Consider the following 20,528-nt stretch of genomic DNA (forward strand, 5'->3'; position numbering starts at 1 on the left):
ATATGACGTCCACCCGACGGGACGAGCTGTTCACCCGACCGCCATCTGGCTATGGGCTGGACGGCAACTGGTGAATACAACAACTAAGGGCCGGTTCACAGCGGAATCACACAGGAACACGTGATGTGTGACGTGTGCAATTCCTGCACATTACCATGTGGTGTGATCAGGGGTGTAATTACCACAAGGCAAACAAGGCATTTGCCTAGGGCAGCATTTTTCAGGGGGGGCAGCACTGCCCCTTGGAAGAAGGGACGGAAGAAGGGACACACGAGGCATGGGGGCCAAGTGGGTTCTGAGAGAGGCTGCGGGTTCCATGATGGCGTATGCACAGCCCCACTCTCGTTCCTGGGGAGGAAGGTGACTGTCTTTCTCTCGCCATGGGGGATGGTGTATGGGGGGTAGTGGAAGGCATCAGGTGGAGGGCAAGGGTGCTCTTTGTCAATGTCAGGCTCTTTCCACGGGGGGGGGGCGCCACTTTTTGTGTTGCCTAGGGCAGCACAAATCCTAAATGCACCACCGGGTGCGATTTGGCAGCCCATTCATTTAAGACGTGGAAGATTTGAAAAACAAAACACGCCACGGCGGACCGCATGGTACTGCAGCACTATGCGCTTTTGTGATCCGCTTTTGGGGTGCTGTTAAATTGGCCCCCACATGCAAATCGCAGGGGCAGTTTGAACGCGGTGCGGGAAACGCACATGGAATGCGACTCTCCTGCACCGCTCTATGGCGTGACCTGGCCCCCAAATTTGTCTGATAGTTAAGATTTGGGTTCCATTCCACCTTTTGTTTTCAAATAGTAACTATGAAATACTTGTAGATAACATTTTTTACAAAACAAAAAAGAAAAAGACAAAATCTTACATTTCTTTTTTAATGCACATCGATCAGAACTCTGCATTGAACGATTTTCTATATCTGTGCCGAGCGATCATTCTATCATACACACAGTTACCTCTTTCATGTACGTCCGGATCCGGCTCCCACATCGGAACTTCATGTAACTGGACTTGTTCTTGAACCGAGATTCTACGCCTGACAGATAGAAACACAGAAATACACATCATGGCGCCTATGTGGCTTCACGTCTGGATTACAAGCAGATCATCGGACATACACAGTAAGATCTGACTTGTCTCCAACTTTCCAGGCTGGATGTGTGAAATATTGAAGACGGCCAGGGAGACTGACCATGTGGAAACTCGGGCACTGCCCAAGGGCCCGGGGTCAGTAGGGGGCCCCATGAGATGCCCCTGGTACCTTTTTCATAGGCTTTTTTGAGTTTGAGCAAGGACACAGGGGCCCCATGATCCCCTATTGCACGGGGGCCCCATGAGTTGTCAGTCCGCCCCTGAAGACGGCCAGCTAATATTCTGAAGGACTTCATGAATGGCAGCTCCCACATTTCTCCCAGAAAAGATTTAGCATGCCTTGAAAACGTTTTTCCTCCCCCCTGAAATGTCCCCCATGTTGTCATGTTACAATGTATTCCCCTCCCCCCTGAAATGTCCCCCATGTTGTCATGTTACAATGTATCCCCCCCCCCCTGAAATGTCCCCCATGTTGTCATGTTACAATGTATCCCCCCCCATGTTGTCATGTTACAATGTATCCCCCCCCCTGAAATGTCCCCCATGTTGTCATGTTACAATGTATCCCCCCCCCCCCTGAAATGTCCCCCATGTTGTCATGTTACAATGTATCCCCCTCCCCCCTGAAATGTCCCCCATGTTGTCATGTTACAATGTATCCCCCTCCCCCCTGAAATGTCCCCCATGTTGTCATGTTACAATGTATTCCCCTCCCCCCTGAAATGTCCCCCATGTTGTCATGTTACAATGTATCCCCCCCATGTTGTCATGTTACAATGTACCCCCCCATGTTGTCATGTTACAATGTATTCCCCCCCATGTTGTCATGTTACAATGTATCCCCCCCATGTTGTCATGTTACAATGTACCCCCCCATGTTGTCATGTTACAATGTATCCCCCCCCATGTTGTCATGTTACAATGTATCCCCCCCCCCATGTTGTCATGTTACAATGTATCCCCCCCATGTTGTCATGTTACAATGTATTCCCCTCCCCCCTGAAATGTCCCCCATGTTGTCATGTTACAATGTATCCCCCCCCCCATGTTGTCATGTCACAATGTATCCCCTCCATGTTGTCATGTTACAATGTATCCCCCCCCATGTTATCATGTTACAATGTATCCCCCCCATGTTGTCATGTTACTACGTATCCCCCCCATGTTACAATGTATCCCCCCCATGTTGTCATGTCACAATGTATCCCCCCCATGTTGTCATGTTACAATGTATCCCCCCCATGTTGTCATGTTACAATGTATCCCCCCCCATGTTGTCATGTTACAATGTATCCCCCCCCCATGTTGTCATGTTACAATGTATCCCCCCCGTGTTGTCATGTTACAATTTATCCCCCCCCCATGTTGTCATGTTACAATGTATCCCCCCCCCCATGTTGTCATGTTACAATGTATCCCCCCCCCCATGTTGTCATGTTACAATGTATCCCCCCCATGTTGTCATGTTACAATGTATCCCCCCCCATGTTGTCATGTTACAATGTACCCCCCCATGTTGTCATGTTACAATGTATTCCCCCCCATGTTGTCATGTTACAATGTATCCCCCCCATGTTGTCATGTTACAATGTATCCCCCCCCATGTTGTCATGTTACAATGCATCCCCCCCATGTTGTCAAGTTACAATGTATCCCCCCCATGTTGTCATGTTACAATGTATCCCCCCCCCATGTTGTCATGTTACAATGTATCCCCCCCATGTTGTCATGTTACAATGTATTCCCCTCCCCCCTGAAATGTCCCCCATGTTGTCATGTTACAATGTATCCCCCCCCCATGTTGTCATGTCACAATGTATCCCCTCCATGTTGTCATGTTACAATGTATCCCCCCCCATGTTATCATGTTACAATGTATCCCCCCCATGTTGTCATGTTACTACGTATCCCCCCCATGTTACAATGTATCCCCCCCATGTTGTCATGTCACAATGTATCCCCCCCATGTTGTCATGTTACAATGTATCCCCCCCATGTTGTCATGTTACAATGTATCCCCCCCCATGTTGTCATGTTACAATGTATCCCCCCCGTGTTGTCATGTTACAATGTATCCCCCCCATGTTGTCATGTTACAATGTATCCCCCCCCCCATGTTGTCATGTTACAATGTATCCCCCCCCCATGTTGTCATGTTACAATGTATCCCCCCCATGTTGTCATGTTACAATGTATCCCCCCCATGTTGTCATGTTACAATGTATCCCCCCCGTGTTGTCATGTTACAATGTATCCCCCCCATGTTGTCATGTTACAATGTATCCCCCCCATGTTGTCATGTTACAATGTATCCCCCCCATGTTGTCATGTCACAATGTATCCCCCCCATGTTGTCATGTTACAATGTATCCCCCCCATGTTGTCATGTTACAATGTATCCCCATGTTGTCATGTCACAATGTATCCCCCCCATGTTGTCATGTTACAATGTATTCCCCCCCATGTTGTCATGTTACAATGTATCCCCCCCCATGTTGTCATGTTACAATGTATTTCCCCCCATGTTGTCATGTTACAATGTATCCCCCCCATGTTGTCATGTTACAATGTATCCCCCCCATGTTGTCATGTTACAATGTATCCCCCCAATGTTGTCATGTCACAATGTATCCCCCCCTTGTTGTCATGTTACAATGTATCCCCCCCATGTTGTCATGTTACAATGTATCCCCCCCCCCATGTTGTCATGTTACAATGTATCCCCATGTTGTCATGTCACAATGTATCCCCCCCATGTTGTCATGTTACAATGTATCCCCATGTTGTCATGTCACAATGTATCCCCCCCATGTTGTCATGTTACAATGTATCCCCCCCATGTTGTCATGTTACAATGTATCCCCCCCATGTTGTCATGTTACAATGTATTCCCCCCCCCCCCATGTTGTCATTTTACAATGTATTTCCCCCCCCCATGTTGTCATGTTACAATGTATCCCCCCCATGTTGTCATGTTACAATGTATCCCCCCCCCATGTTGTCATGTTACAATGTATCCCCATGTTGTCATGTCACAATGTATCCCCCCCATGTTGTCATGTTACAATGTATTTCCCCCCATGTTGTCATGTTACAATGTATCCCCCCCATGTTGTCATGTTACAATGTATCCCCCCCATGTTGTCATGTTACAATGTATCCCCCCCATGTTGTCATGTTACAATGTATCTATCGGGATTGGATGTGATGGACACAAAATGGCACATAATTGTGAAGTGGAAGGAAAATGAGAAATGGTTTCCAACATTTGTGACAATAAATCCATGAGAAGTGTGGCGGCATTTGTATTCGGCCCCCCGGAGTAAGTACTTTGTAGGACCCCCTTTGGCTGCCATTCCAGCTGCAAGTCTTTTTGGGGATGTCTCTTTGCACATCTAGAGAGGGACATTTCTGCCCGTTCTTCTTTGCAGAATCCCTCAAGCTGTCAGATTGGATGGAGGGCATCTGGGAACAGCAATTTTCAGGTCTGGCCACAGATTCTCCATTGGATTTGGGTCTGGACTGTGATTGGTCCATTCTAACACATGAAGATGCTTTGATCTGAACCATTCCATTGTAGGTCTGGCTGGATGTTTCGGGTCGTTGTCCTGCTGGAAGGGGAACCTCCGCCCCGGTCTCAAGTCTTCTGCAGACTCTAACAGGTTTTCTTCTAAGATTGCCCTGTATTTGGCTCCATCCATCTTCCCATCAACTCTGACCAGCTTCCCTGTCCCTGCTGAAGAAAAGCCTCCCCACCATATGATGCTGCCACCACCATGTTTCACAGTGGGGATGGTGTGTTCAGAGTGATGGGCAGTGTTAATTTTCCCCCACACATAGCGTTTTGCTTTTAGGCCGTAAAGTCCCATGTTGGTCTCCTCTGACCAGAGCCCCTTCTTCCACATGTTTGCTGTCCCCCCCACATGGCTTCTCACCAACTGCAAACGGGACTTCTGATGGCTTTCCTCCAACAATGGCTTCTTCTTGTCACTCTTCCATAAAGGTCAGATTTGTGGAGTGACGACTAATAGTTGTCCTGAGGACAGATTCTCCCACCTGAGCTGTGGATCTCTGCAGCTCCTCCACAGTTCCCATGAGCCTCTTGGCTGCTTCTCTGATGAATGCTCTCCTTGCCCGGCCAGTCAGTTTAGGTGGACGGCCATGTCTTGGTAGGTTGGCAGTTGTGCCGTACTCCTCCCATGTTCGGATGATGGATTGAACACAGTGCTCTGTGAGATGGGCAAAGCTTGGGAGATTTATTTATAACCTAACCCTGCTTTAAACTTCTCCACAACTTTATCCCTAACCTGTCTGGTGTGTTCCTTGGCCTTCATGATGCTGTTTGTTCACTAATGTTCTCTAACAAACCTCTGAGGGCTTCACAGAACAGCTGGATTTATCCTGAGATCACATGACACACAGGGGGACTCTTTGTACTAATCAGCTGACTTCTGAAGGCAATTGGTTCCACTAGATTTTAGTTAGGGAGATCAGAGTAAAGGGGGCTGAATACAAATGCCGCCACACTTCTCACAGATTTATTGGTCACAAATGTTGGAAACCATTTCTCATTTTCCTTCCACTTCACAATTATGTGCCACGTTGTATCGGTCCATCACATCCAATCCCAATAACACACAATGACGGTTTTGGGATTTAACATGACAACATGGGGGACATGTCAGGGGGGAGGGGGGCTTTTACAAGGCGCTGTAATAAGGGGGTAGCTGAAGATGCCACTACAGTGGAAGTTGAGTTGATGGAAGTGCTCTGTGGGCTGATAACGAATCTCTTCGTCAGTCCTGGATTGACACACAGACATACAATCTTGCAGTGCTAGCAGCCCAGCTTGTGAGGTAGGTGGCCTTGTAATGAGGCAGCCACAGCCCCCAACCTTACCACCCCCCATCCTGCAGAGACTGTGGGAGCTCCAGCATGCAGGTTTACGGAGCTCCCAGCCAAGAGGAGGGAGAACATGCTGCCTGTAATAAGGGAGAGGCCTCACCCATCTTCTTCACCCGGGGGGGGGGGGGGGCTGATGCAATGGCCTGGTGATAAGGGGTGCTTCATAACCCCTGAACATCCCGGGGGTATCTTTGTGGTGGTCAGGTAGAAATTAGGTATTCTGTATTACGCTCAAAGCAATAGAATACTCTGTTCAAATCCCAACCAGGACACTATCTGCATGGAGTTTGCATGTCTTCCCTGTGCTCGCATGAGTTTGGTCCGAGTACGCCAGTTTCCTCCTTTACTCTAAAGACATTCTGGTAGCTGAATTGGCTGCAGTCTAAATTGGACCTAGCATGTATAGTATAGGGGCTGTACATTGTAAGCTCCTGGGGGGCAGGGATTGATGTCAATGTATGGTATATTTAAAGGGCCCTTTGTGTCTCTTGCATCTTTAGAGGACCTGCACCCTCCCCCACCCATTATCTCTCATTCCCCTCCTACCCCCTTCCACTCACATAAATCAGATATTTTGTTAATTTTTTTTTGGGGGGGGGGGGCACACAAATGCACACTTCCTGTTTTTTTGCCTAGGCGAGATTCAATTTTCCCTGTCACAAAGCATCCTGGGACACCCAGGTCACACATTCCAGGAGACAGACGGGTACTTTGCTGTGCATGCGCCATGCCATCTCATTGGGGGTGCCTCCGGTCCCATCCTTTTTTTGCAGCCAGCCTTCTAATGATGTGTCGCCAACCCAGAAGAGTCAGGCCGGCCTTCTAATGATGTGTCACCAACCCAGAAGAGTCAGGCCAGCCTTCTAATAATGTGTCGCCAACCCAGAAGAGTCAGGCCGGCCTTCTAATGATGTGTCACCAACCCAGAAGAGTCAGGCCAGCCTTCTAATGATGTGTCACCAACCCAGAAGAATCAGGCCAGCCTTCTAATGATGTGTCGCCAACCCAGAAGAGTCAGGCCGGCCTTCTAATGATGTGTCACCAACCCAGAAGAGTCAGGCCAGCCTTCTAATGATGCATCACCAACCCAGAAGAATCAGGCCAGCCATCTAATGATGTGTTACCAACCCAGAAGAGTCAGGCCAGCCTTCTAATGATGTGTCACCAACCCAGAAGAGTCAGGCCAGCCTTCTAATGATGCATCACCAACCCAGAAGAATCAGGCCAGCCATCTAATGATGTGTCACCAACCCAGAAGAGTCAGGCCAGCCTTCTAATGATGTGTCGCCAACCCAGAAGAGTCAGGCCGGCCTTCTAATGATGTGTCGCCAACCCAGAAGAGTCAGGCCGGCCTTCTAATGATGTGTCACCAACCCAGAAGAATCAGGCCAGCCTTCTAATGATGTGTCGCCAACCCAGAAGAGTCAGGCCGGCCTTCTAATGATGTGTCACCAACCCAGAAGAGTCAGGCCAGCCTTCTAATGATGTGTCACCAACCCAGAAGAATCAGGCCAGCCTTCCAATGATGCGTCACCAACCCAGAAGAGTCAGGCCAGCCTTCTAGTGATGCGTCGCCAACCCAGAAGAGTCAGGCCAGCCTTCTAATGATGCGTCACCAACCCAGAAGAGTCAGGCCAGCCTTCTAATGATGCGTCACCAACCCAGAAGAATCAGGCCAGCCATCTAATGATGTGTCACCAACCCAGAAGAGTCAGGCCAGCCTTCTAATGATGTGTCACCAACCCAGAAGAGTCAGGCCAGCCTTCTAATGATGTGTCACCAACCCAGAAGAGTCAGGCCAGCCTTCTAATGATGTGTCGCCAACCCAGAAGAGTCAGGCCAGCCTTCTAATGATGTGTCACCAACACAGAAGCATCAGGCCAGCCTTCTAATGATGTGTCACCAACCCAGAAGAGTCAGGCCAGCCTTCTAATGATGTGTCACCAACCCAGAAGAGTCAGGCCAGCCTTCTAATGATGTGTCACCAACCCAGAAGAGTCAGGCCAGCCTTCTAATGATGTGTCACCAACCCAGAAGAGTCAGGCCAGCCTTCTAATGATGTGTCACCAACCCAGAAGAGTCAGGCCAGCCTTCTAATGATGTGTCGCCAACCCAGAAGAGTCAGGCCAGCCATCTAATGATGTGTCGCCAACCCAGAAGAGTCAGGCCAGCCTTCTAATGATGTGTCACCAACCCAGAAGAGTCAGGCCAGCCATCTAATGATGTGTCGCCAACCCAGAAGAGTCAGGCGGCCCCCTGATGACATCAGAAGAAGATGCCGGTCCAGAACTGGGTGTGTAGCAATAGATCCCTACAGATCACCAATGGATCACTGGGCATGTATGGGGTTTTTTTTCGTGCAGAACCCAGTTATAGAGGTAAGAGGGGGAAATTCTTTATATATTAAAAGAACGACTCTATAGGTCTCTATATATTTAGTTCTACTGTACATGAGTTCAGTCTTTCACAGATCAGCCACAGCAGGCATTGACTAACCTTCGAACCACGTCTTGTCTTCCTCACGGCGTTCTGCCACGATATTTTCGTTCAGGTTTTGGACAAAGTCAACCAGTATCTTCTGAGTCATGGGAGCCTGTTCATCCAATAGAAGCTTCCGGGCAGCTTCAGGGACATTGGCCAGACTTGTGTAAAACGAATTCAGCAACCAATCAATGCCTGTGACAACAATGTGAGAAAAGAAAAGCAAATTTGTAAGAACAATCTAGATTTCCCATTAGACTCGGGCCTTGGGGTCCAGGAAAGAAAGAAAAAATAAATTAAAAAAAGGAGTAAAAAGATACTCTACAGGCTTCACCAATACAATAGTAAAAACCCTAAATTATATACAGTGGGGATGGAAAGTTTGGGCACCCCAGCTAAAAATTTGTATTCATGTGCATAAAGAAGCCAAGGAAAGATGGAAAAATCTCCAAAAGGCATCAAATTACAGATTAGACATTCTTATAATATGTCAACAAAAGTTAGATTTTATTTCCATCATTTACACTTTCAAAATAACAGAAAACAAAAAAATGGCATCTGCAAAAGTTTGGGCCCCCTGCGGAGTTCATATCTTGTACTGCCCCCTTTGGCAAGTATCACGGCTTGTAAACGCTTTTTGTAGCCAGCCAAGAGTCTTTCAATTCTTGTTTGAGGTATCTTTGCCCATTCTTCCTTACAAAAGTCTTCCAGTTCTTTGAGATTTCTGGGCTGTCTGTCACGCACGGCTCTTTTAAGGTCTATCCATAGATTTTCAATGATGTTGGTCAGGAGATTGTGAAGGCCATGGCAAAACCTTCAGTTTACGCCTCTTGATGTAATCCCCCGTGGATTTCCAGGTGTGTTTAGGATCATTATCCATTTGTAGAAGCCATCCTCTCTTTAACTTCAGCTTTTTCACAGATGGCATCAAGTTAACATCCAAAATTTGCTGAAATTTTATTGAATCCATTTTTCCTTCTACTCGTGAGATGTTCCCTGTGCCACTGGCTGCAACACAATCCCAAAGCATGATTGACCCAACCCCATGCTTCACAGTTGGACAGAGGTTCTTTTCATTCAATTCTGTGCCCCTTCTTCTCCAAACATACCTTTGCTCATTCCGGCCAAAAAGTTCAATTTTAACCTCATCGGTCCACAGAACTTGTTTCCAAAATGCATCAGGCTTGTCTATATGTTCATTTGCAAAGTTCAAACGATGATTTTTGTGGTGAGGACGTAGAAGAGGTTTTCTTCTGATGACTCTTCCATGAAGACCATATTTGTACAAGTATCTCTTTATAGTGGAATAGTGACCACAACTCCAGTGTCTGCCAGATCTTTCTGGAGGGATCGTGCCGTCAAACGTGGGTTTTGAATTGTTTTTCTCACAATCCTGCGAGCTGTTCTGTCTGATATTTTTCTTGGTCTTCCAGATCTTGCTTTAACTTCCACTGTTCCTGATGACTGCCATTTCTTAATTACATTCCGAACAGAGGATATTGACATCTGAAAACGCTTTGCTATCTTCTTATAGCCTTCTCCAGCTTTGTGAGCGTCAACTATTTTCAGTTTCAGTTTTCTAGACAACTGCTTAGAAGAACCCATGGTGCTGATTGTTGGGGCAAGGTCAGATGAGTCGGGGCATTTAAACCCTTTGAGATTGACATCACCTGGTCTTCCCAGACGATGATTGAGAACAATCCATGACACTGGCAGGTCTCAGCTTTGCAAAGGGGGCAGTGCATACTATAAATTCTGCAGGGGGCCCAAACTTTTGCAGACGCCATTTTTTTGTTTTCTGTTATTTTGAAAGTGTAAATGATGGAAATAAAATCTAACTTTTGTTGACATATTATAAGAATGTCTAATCTGTAATTTGATGCCTTTTGGAGATTTTTCCATCTTTCCTTGGCTTCTTTATGCACATTAATACAAATTTTTAGCTGGGGAGCCCAAACTTTCGATCCCCACTATATAATGTCCCCGCAGCTTCTAAGGACAGCATGTGGGAGGGGTGAAACGCGATAGACGGGGACTTCTGGTGACGTCACATGTGGCCGGTGGAACGCATGCTGTGGCAGTGTTTCTGGTATAGAATCACATGCCTCTTTTATCAATATTATTGTGAGTGTAACCTCATTTTTTTTTAAAACAATATTTATTGAATTTTATACGCTTGGTACAAAAATACCTTGACATAAAACTCTATAAAACATTTTTTTTTCTTTTTTACATCACAGTGGCGATTACAGAAGGCAATACAACTTCTGTAAAGGGAACAAAAGCAGTATCCAACTAGACATCAATGTCACAACAAATCAGTATAAAACAAAAATTATGAATGCAATTCCCTAGGAACGGAAGTTTGGTTATGCAGTTCTGAACAAATACATCTCTATCGAAAAATAAAAACCAATTGAGAAAGAGTGTCATCAAGGCTATGAAACATAAGCAGGAGCATGGGCTCCATTACGCGTGACTGGGAAATATAGAGGCAAGGAGTGGGGCTACGAGAGGGGTTAGGCAATCGTAGTTTACCCAGCGTATTGGTAAATTGGGCTTTGAGATACCAAACCGAATATCGAAAAGGTTCCATATGGGTGGCCAGTTCCGCAGGAGTGAAGGAGTGTTCCATAAAGTGCCGCCATCTAGACATGAAGTGATGTGTGGATTGAAAATTCAGGTTAATGGTGTCTAGCTTCTCCAGATTAAATAGGGCAGTTAGGGCCTTTATTACCATTTTAAGCTGTGGAGGGTTGGGCTGTATCCAAGCTTACATGAGTGATCTGCGAGACACTAACAAACAAATATGAATCCACTGAGGAAGAGCATTTGGACTTGATGACATCGCGGGATCTTGATAACTGAAGAGACAGAGCATAGGGTCTTTGGTTAGAGTGATGTCATACAGATGATTGATGTAACGAAGAACTCGGTCCCAAAAGGTGGAAACTTGGGTACATTCCTAAAGGCGATGAAACAAAGTAGGTCGGGTGTGGTCGCACCAAGGACATGTAGGGCGGGGAGTGACCACTGGGTTCGCTGAAAAAGGATAGTAAGCTCTGTGGCTGATATTAAATTGAGTTTCCCGCCATGTTTTGCAGAGGACGAGTGAAGAGATTTTCCGGTATCCCGACAATATTTTGTCCGGAGCATCATCAGTAGACAGTATAGGTGTGACGGTCAGGGGTCGGGCTCGAAGACCGGTTGCTATAGCAGTGGAAAGGCTTACCTGAAACCAGCAGGATAGGTACCCAGGCAGGTCACCGTGGCGGAGGAGTGGGATCACCCGAGGTGGGGAGTCTAAGTACCAGCCGGTGTTCACCAGAGCTCCTAATGGTGGAGATGGATTTGGCTGCGTGTTAGCAGCAGGTCACGGTCCTCAGGATCACCCCACCAGGAGGTGAGCAAGCAGAGGTCCAGTAGCGTATAACCAGGTAAGGATCAATTGGAAGCGTGGTCAGTAAACAAGCCAAGGTCGGTAATGAGCAGTCGCAGGTTGGGATTGGGCAGAAGCGTAGTCGAGAACAAGCCAAGGTCGGTAAGGAGCAGTCGTAGGTTGGGATTGGGCAGAAGCGTAGTCGAGAACAAGCCAAGGTCGGTAAGGAGCAGTCGTAGGTTGGGATCGGGCAGAAGGATAGTCGAGAACAAGCCAAGGTCGGTAAGGAGCAGTCGTAGGTTGGGATTGGGCAGAAGCATAGTGGAGAACAAGCCAAGGTCGGTAAGGAGCAGTCATAGGTTGGGATTGGGCAGAAGCGTAGTCGAGAACAAGCCAAGGTCGGTAAGGAGCAGTCGTAGGTTGGGATTGGGCAGAAGCGTAGTCGAGAACAAGCCAAGGTCGGTAAGGAGCAGTCGTAGGTTGGGATTGGGCAGAAGCGTAGTCGAGAACAAGCCAAGGGTCAATAACAAGTGATTGCAAAATATGGATAACAGCAGAAATGACAAGGAGCACGATACTGGCTGGAGAGCACAATAATCTGGCAAACAGGAAGTGCAGAGACATGGCTTATATCAGGAAGTTCATGGGAGGAGCAAGGGGTTCAAGGTTCATGATAAACAAGGTCAAGGTAGGATCATCCAAATAATTGTCAAGGGAGCTTCCAGCATTCCAGGTGGTTCAGCAAGAAGAAACATTGCCTACCACCGCAGAAGGCCCAGGTTTGGACCCAGGCTCTGACAATAGGAGTCCATGGCTTGAAAGGAGTAAAATGGTACTTTGCAGACTGGTGTGAGATTAATGAGAGTAAGTTGCCAAGATGGAATAATTATCCTGATGTAGTAGAGTTTCTATAAAGGTGCGCTGGAAGGGATATTGGTTTTGAAGAATAACACGTCATGAGGAAGGTCACCAGCTGATGGTAGTGAAAGATATGGGATCCCTGTAGGGAGTATTGGGCAGCTAGTACTGAAAAAGGCTTGAAAGTACGTTTAGCATCATCAAGGATAGATATGACTTTAGTAAGTCCGTTATGAGGCCAGTGATGGAATGCTCAATACTCACTCGCTGGAGAGAACATAGGGTTTCCAAGAACAGGCAGATGGGAGGATATCCTTGGTCATAGGTCAAGTAGTTTTCACATTTCCCTCCATGCCAATACTGTCTCTAATCAGGAGGTTCAATCGGAGGTAAGGCCTTGGAGGTCAGAATGTAGAATGGCTGGAAGGTGTAGCGGAGAGACCAGGGCCTCTTCTAGGGAGTAGTTCGAATAATGGGATTTCCCAGTAATCCAATCAAGACTCTGACGGAGGAGGCAGGACAGGTTGTAGACTCTAATATTCGGCAGGTCTGCACCCCCCTCACTCTTCGGGAGACTTAGCTTTTGTAGTGCAATACGCGGTTTCTTATGCTGCCACAGAAAGATCTGTAAAGCCCAATGGATCTTCTGAACATCAGAATGTTTTAACAGAAGAGGGAGCGTTTGCAAGGGATAGAACAGTCTTGTGAAAGAAACCATTTTGTAAAGATGACATCTCCCAAAGAGTGAAAGGGGAAGAGTCGTTCAAACTCCCAATTTCTGTACAATCTTGTTGCCAAAAGGGGGGTAATTTAGATAATAGAGAGACGATGGTTCTCTGCCTATGCGGATGCCCAAATACGTGATGGACTGAGTGGCTATACCAAAGGGAGAGGAATGAATCCAACGCTTTGATGTAGTAGCATTCAAAGGGAGTACTTCGCTCTTATTGAAGTTGATTCCAAAGCCGGAACACTTACGGAAGGTTGCAAACAGATCTTGAAGTGGTAGGAAATCTTTGGGTGGATCCGAGGAAAATAGTAATATATCATCCACAAAGAGAGCTGAGCGGAGAGTAAGGTCGCCCATCGTGACACCAGTAACCCCTGACGTGGAATTGAGCCGCCTGCACAAAGGTTCAAGGGCGATATTAAAGAAGAGGGGGGAGAGCGGGCAGCCCTGCCTAGTGCCTTTGGTCAAGGGAATGCTCGAGGAAATAAAGTCAGGCAAACTAGCCTAGCCGTGGGCGAGGAGTACATGTGTCGTAAAAAGTCCAAAAGGCCCAAAAAACTGATCCTCTTCACAACCATGAAGAGCCAAGCACAACTTATGCTGTTTGAAGGCTTTTTCGGCGTCTAAAGATATGAGTGCTGGATCCATCTGTGGGTTTGTTTTAGCATGTTCCAGGGCTAATAGTACTTTGCGGATGTTAAGAGTAGCCGAGCGACCTGGCACGGACCCGGATTGGGCCGAATGTAGTATTTCGGGAAGTAATAGAGCCAACCTGGATGACACAATTTTGGAAAGTATTTTGGTGTCTACATTAATTAAAGAGATGGGTCGGTATGATCATGGGAGCAGCGGATCTTTCCCCTTCTTGGCTATGAAATTCATGTGCGCCTGGGAGGCAGCCAGAAGATATGGTCCATCCTCCCACATTGCCTTATAGACATGATACAGAGTGTCTGGGATGAATTCTGAAGTTAATTTGTAGAATTCCGCACTAAGACCGTCAGGTCCAGGATGTCATGGTCCCCCCTCCCCTGCTCCCTCTCTTCTCCCCCCCCCCCTTCGGTTCCCTGCACCCCCCCTTCCCCATTGCATGCCCCTGCACCCGCATGTAGCCCACATAAAGTGGTGTGCTGGGGACCGGGGAGCTGCCTCCTGCTGGGAGTCCCCACACCTCTGCTTGGCCAAGCGCCAAGTCTGCCACCTCACTGTGCCTGCATGTGGATTCCCCACATGCAGGCTGCCTGGATGTTGCCGCACGCCCCCCTCCCCTTGTCTTGGCGGGCACAGCGTGGCCTCGATGTTCCCGTGCTCTGCACCCACCAGATATAAAGGCCGGAGTGAGGTGTGGGACTTGTTGCCGCGGCAACCTGACACCAGGGCATCCGTTGCCTGGCAACCTGGGAGCGACGTGCTCCAGAGATAAAAGACCAGAGCAGGACCCGGGCAGGGTATCTTCCCTTGCTTGCAACCCAGGGTGCTGTGAGAGGTCCTGTGCTGCGGCCAGACCCTACAGCCAAGCCAGACTTAACCATTGCCTACCAGTCTGCCCTTCTCATGTGTGCCCCCCAGACTTAACCCATTGCCTGCCAGTGTGCCCTTCTCCTGTGTGCCCCCTGGACTTAACCCATTGCCTGCCAGTGTGCCCTTCTCCTGTGTGCCCCCTGGACTTAACCCATTGCCTGCCAGTCTACCCTTCTCCTGTGTGCCCCCCAGACTTAACCATTGCCTGCCAGTCTGCCCTTCTCCTGTGTGCCCCCCAGACTTAACCATTGCCTGCCAGAGCCTGCCTTCTGTTGTGTGCCCTCCGGACTTAACCATTGCCTGCCAGAGCTGGCCTTCTCCTGTGTGCCCCCTGGACTTAACCCATTGCCTTCCAGTCTGCCTTCTCCTGTGTGCCCGGACTTAACCATTGGCTGCCAGTCTGCCCTCTGCTGTGTGCCCTCCGGACTTAACCATTGGCTGCCACAGACTGCCTTCTGCTGTGTGGCCCCTGGACTTAACCAATGCTTGCCAGTCTGCCCTTCCCATGTGTGCCCTCCGGACTTAACCATTGCCTGCCAGAGCTGGCCTTCTCCTGTGTGCCCCCCAGACTTAACCATTGCCTGCCAGAGCCTGCCTTCTGTTGTGTGCCCCCTGGACTTAACCATTGCCTGCCAGTCTGCCTTCTCCTGTGTGCCCCCCGGACTTAACCATTGCCTGCCAGTCTGCCTTCTCCTGTGTGCCCCCCGGACTTAACCATTGCCTGCCAGTCTGCCTTCTCCTGTGTGCCCCCCCGGACTTAACCCATTGCCTGCCAGTCTGCCTTCTGCTGTGTGCCCCCCAGACTTAACCCATTGCCTGCCAGTCTGCCCTTCTCCTGTGTGCCCCCCCGGACTTAACCCATTGCCTGCCAGTCTGCCTTCTGCTGTGTGCCCCCCAGACTTAACCATTGCCTGCCAGTCTGCCTTCTCCTGTGTGCCCCCCGGACTTAACCATTGCCTGCCAGTCTGCCCTTCTCCTGTGTGCCTGGACTTAACCATTGGCTGCCAGTCTGCCCTCTGCTGTGTGCCCTCCGGACTTAACCATTGGCTGCCACAGCCTGCCTTCTGCTGTGTGGCCCCCGGATTTAACCATTGCCTGCCAGTCTGCCCTTCTCCTGTGTGCCCGGACTTAACCCATTGCTTGCCAGTCTGCCCTTCTCCTGTGTGCCCCCCGGACTTAACCCATTGCCTTTCAGTCTGCCCTTCTCCTGTGTGCCCCCCCGGACTTAACCCATTGCCTGCCAGTCTGCCTTCTGCTGTGTGCCCCCCAGACTTAACCCATTGCCTGCCAGTCTGCCCTTCTCCTGTGTGCCCCCCCGGACTTAACCCATTGCCTGCCAGTCTGCCTTCTGCTGTGTGCCCCCCAGACTTAACCATTGCCTGCCAGTCTGCCTTCTGCTGTGTGCCCCCCCAGACTTAACCATTGCCTGCCAGAGCCTGCCTTCTGTTGTGTGCCCTCCGGACTTAACCATTGCCTGCCAGAGCTGGCCTTCTCCTGTGTGCCCCCCAGACTTAACCATTGCCTGCCAGTCTGCCTTCTCCTGTGTGCCCCCCGGACTTAACCATTGCCTGCCAGTCTGCCTTCTGCTGTGTGCCCCCCCGGAATAAACCCATTGTTTGCCAAAACCTTGCTATTCTCACCGTGTGCCCTCGAAATCTTTCAATAAAAGCCTTGTGTGGCCCAGTGCTCTCCACGTATGTTCTGTCCCACCTACACCTCCATCACAGGCAGTGGCACAAATGTCGTCTCGTGTAATGGGAGCATTTGGGGCAGTTAGCTGGGATACAGAATGCTTGGGGAGATTAATGGAGGCTAGAAAGTCCTCGGCAGCTCTAGAATCAATCGGGTCCACTGAATACAGGGAAGTATAATAGGATGTAAGAAGGTCATTAATTTCAGACGACAGCATTACAGCTTTGCCCGCGGGTGACCGGAGCGCAGGGATATGAGTGGGAGTACGAGGACCAGCACTAAGCCGTGCCAGCAGCTTTCCTGCCTTATTGCCGTATCTATAAAATTTTAAAGTGGAAAAGGCCGATTTGGCTGCCTCCTGGTGTTCAGCCCAGTAATCAAAGGCTCGTTTGGCAGATTGGCAATTCCGCCTATTCTCGTGCGTGCGATCAAGGGAGAGCGCAATATGTGCCTGACGAAGAGATTCGCTCGCCTGTTGGTAGAGCTGTTGGAAAACAAGTCAGCGGGTAACGTAGCGATCTTCGGCCTGACCAAAGCGCACCCATTTATGCGATGGCTTTTGAGAACTCGGGTGATTCTGAAAGGGTGTGGAATTTCCCCTTGGGGGGGGGAGAGGAAGCCGGTGCAGAAGAGGGACTTTGATCCATGACTGTTTCAGGGGTACCATTAAGGTGTTGCTTTGCTTCCAATGGCGAGGTGAAGGATATCCCTTCTCCATACGATGGCTGGATATGAAGAACAGCGGGATAAGCCAAGGTGAACTTAACCTGCCTGCGATAGAGTGTAGCAGATCGCAGAGAAGGCCTTTCGTTGTCGCATAACCTCCATTGAGTAGTCAGTGAACAGGAGCAGTTGGTGTTCGTCCATAAAGCATGCGTGTGCCGGAATTTCTGAAGCATGGCCTGTTTGTCAGCATAGTTCAGAGAGCGGACAATCACCGGCCTAGGTTTAGTGCGAGAGTCAGATGGCGGACCAATACAATGGGCTCTTTCAACCATTCAGGGATGTCGCAGGCCAAGGTGCTCCGGAATGGACATGGCACATACGATGATCAGCATGGAGGGAGATAACGTCTCAGGCAGGCCTATAATGCGCAAATTGTTCCGCTGTGAGTGGTTTTCTAGATCGCCTACCTTATCCTGAAGATCTCTTTGGACCGTGGTGAGTTGGGCTACTGCCGCAGAAACAGCCTGTCAGAGCCTGGGATCGAACCTGGTCCTTCTGCAGTGGGAGGCAATGTCTCTTCTCACTGGTATCTGGTATGCTGGACAGCTCCCTTGACAATTCTTGGATGATCCTGCCTTGTGCCTTGATTTCTCTTGAACCTTGAACTCCTTGCTCCTCCCATGAACTTCCTTATAAAAGCCATGTCCATGCACTTCCTCCTTGCCAGATTATTGTGCCTTACCAGCCAATATCCCGCTTACTGTTCCTGCTGCTGTCTTCATCTACGTTACCGACCGTTGGCTTGCTACTGACTACGATTCTGCCTCATCCTATCTGCTACCATTGGTCACCGACCCTTGGCTTGTGACTGACTCCGCTTCTGTTTGATCCCTGAACTGTTTGATCTGCTTTTGGTTTCCAGCCTACTCATTCCCTGGTGGGGTCATCCTGAGATCTGCGACCTGGCATTCACACGCAGCCAAATCCATCTCCACCATTAGGAGCTCTGGAGAAGACCGGTGGATGCTTAGACCCCGCACCTCAGGTGAGCCTTCGTCATTCCCAGGGTGGGCCACTGGTGTACCAATCCTGCTGGTAAGCCTTACAACTGCTGTAGCAACTGGTCTCTGAACCTGACCTTATATCGTGACACAGCCAATGAGTCGTCTTCAATGGAGGAGATCCTATCTTCCATCTACGTAATGTGCTGGGCCTGAGCGTGAAGATCTTTGTGTAGCTGTTCTAGCCCTTTAGGAACAGCACTATCGACCGCTCACAGTAGGTGCCAGGAGCCATGACTGCGTGATGCCAGCTGGTGAGGCAGGGTCCAGAGGCTGAGGAGCAGTAGGCTGAGGCTGGTGAAGGTTCTACTGATCCCGTGTCAGTGGGGATGACTTCAGTGGTGGGCAGCTTGGCTGTAACAGCCGCTGTGTCCCCCTACGACAGGCAGGGGTCTGAAGAAGAGCAGGACCGCTCCACGAAGCGGTCCATGTATTCCCCTGGGGCCGCGGATCGAGGGGTGGGGGCCCCCGAAGTGTAGCAGGCTTCTGAGAGCAGCGGTGGAGGAGGGCGGCGGGAGCAGAGAGACAGCTCACCTCCACTCCATACAGCCCCGGAACCGGAAATATAATCAGATTTTAAGCAATTTAAATAAAATAACAGTATTAAGTTATGTACATTTCTGTGATCCTCTTTACATGTGATCATCTGTGATCGGGGCCGTGGATAAGGGGGTACCACCAGTTCTCCTGTACAGGGCCCAGGCCTGCAAGGGGGCCCAGGCACCGAGGTGAATTGGATGTGGGCAGGGAGGGTGATCAGCACAGCGGGAGGGGGCAATTACTGGAACTGATCCCCTGTATGGCTCTCTACAGCAGCTGAAATCTGGCCTCTTCTCCTCTCCCTCCCGCTGGCTTTCAGCTGTGGCAAAGGGAGCCAAATAGGGGATCGGTTCCAGTAATAGGTCCCCCATCCCACACCCATCACCCTCCCTCTGCATCATATGTTTCCTCCTGCTGCCCAGGCCCTCCAATGTGCCCCCCACCCTTGCAGTGCTGCCGGACTCCCTCCTCTCCTTCTCACCAGCAGCTGCAAGCACACAATAGGATCCTTCAGGATGGAGAGCGGGGTAAAGGTCAGGTAAATACGTCACATTTGCCAGCCCCTTCCTTTCCCGAACAAACACAATGAGTGATCAGTACAACTCGCTCACTGTGTTCATTCATAGCTGAAGCATAGTAAACTGTGCTTATTTGGAGAGGGGCCCTGTCAGGTTGGCTGTATGGGGCCCCATGGTTTCTAACAGCAGCCCTGTCTGTGATTCTCACTGTGAATTGGAGGAACGAAGGAGAGAAGATCCCACTTTTAAAGTTGTTCACATAAGTGCAATTTGACTCTTAACATTTAAGCGTCAACACCAGCCGGTGAGTAGAGGAACAAAGGAGGGAGCACAGCAGGATCCCTGCACCATCCAATAGCCTTTGCATCCTTGCACTTTTTTTTATGGACCGCACCTATTTAAAAACAGTCCTGGATCCTTTCTTGGATACACAGAATATAACTGGATATAACTTTTTTAGGGAACGTGGATCCAGGGATTATCCGATTGCCTCTCGGGGGGTCAGGAAGGAATTTTTTCCCCTGCAGGAGGAGATTGGATCGTGCTTTTCTGGGTTTTTTGCCTTCCTCTGGATCAACTGTGGGTGGAGGATTATAACTTTTTTTTTTTTTAATGGTTGAACTGGATGGACTTTTGTCTTTATTCAGCCAGACTAACTATGTAACTACAGTGGGGCAAAAAAGTATTTAGTCCCCACCAATTGTGCAAGTTCTCCCACTTACAGAGATGAGAGAGGCCTGTAATTGGCATCATAGGGAGACCTCAACTATGAGAGACAAAATGAGAAAACAAATCCAGACAATCTCATTGGCTGATCTGGAAAGAATTTATTTGCAAATTATGGTGGAAAATAAGTATTTGGTGAATATGAAAAGTTCATGTCAATACTTTGTTATATATCCTTTGTTGGCAATGACAGAGGTCAGACGTTTCCTGGAAGTCTTCACAAGGTTGGCACACACTGTTGCTGGTATGTTGGCCCATCCTCCATGCAGATCTCCTCCTCCATGCAGATCTCCTCTAGAGCAGTGATGTTTTGGGGCTGTCGCTGGGCAACACGGACTTTCAACTCCCTCCAAAGGT

The 20,528-nt window shown here is 49.1% G+C and overlaps 1 protein-coding gene across 3 annotated transcripts in view; it reads right to left on the reverse strand.

Moving 5' to 3' along the window:
- DFFB (DNA fragmentation factor subunit beta) overlaps positions 1 to 20,528 on the reverse strand; it is a 38,368-nt gene that overhangs the window by 10,978 nt on the left and 6,862 nt on the right. For all 3 annotated transcript variants that reach the window (XM_089665732.1, XM_089665730.1, XM_089665731.1), the window contains exons 3-4: positions 8,496 to 8,675; positions 959 to 1,038 (exon numbers count right to left, since the gene is read on the reverse strand). In XM_089665732.1, coding sequence (XP_089521858.1) covers positions 959 to 1,038; positions 8,496 to 8,675 — 260 coding nt within the window. The remainder of the gene's footprint in view (positions 1 to 958; positions 1,039 to 8,495; positions 8,676 to 20,528) is intronic.

This window comes from Staurois parvus, unplaced genomic scaffold (genome assembly GCF_062004578.1).
Source record: "Staurois parvus isolate SC_StPar_1 unplaced genomic scaffold, SC_StPar_1.0 ptg002308l, whole genome shotgun sequence".
Lineage (NCBI taxonomy): Eukaryota > Metazoa > Chordata > Amphibia > Anura > Ranidae > Staurois > Staurois parvus.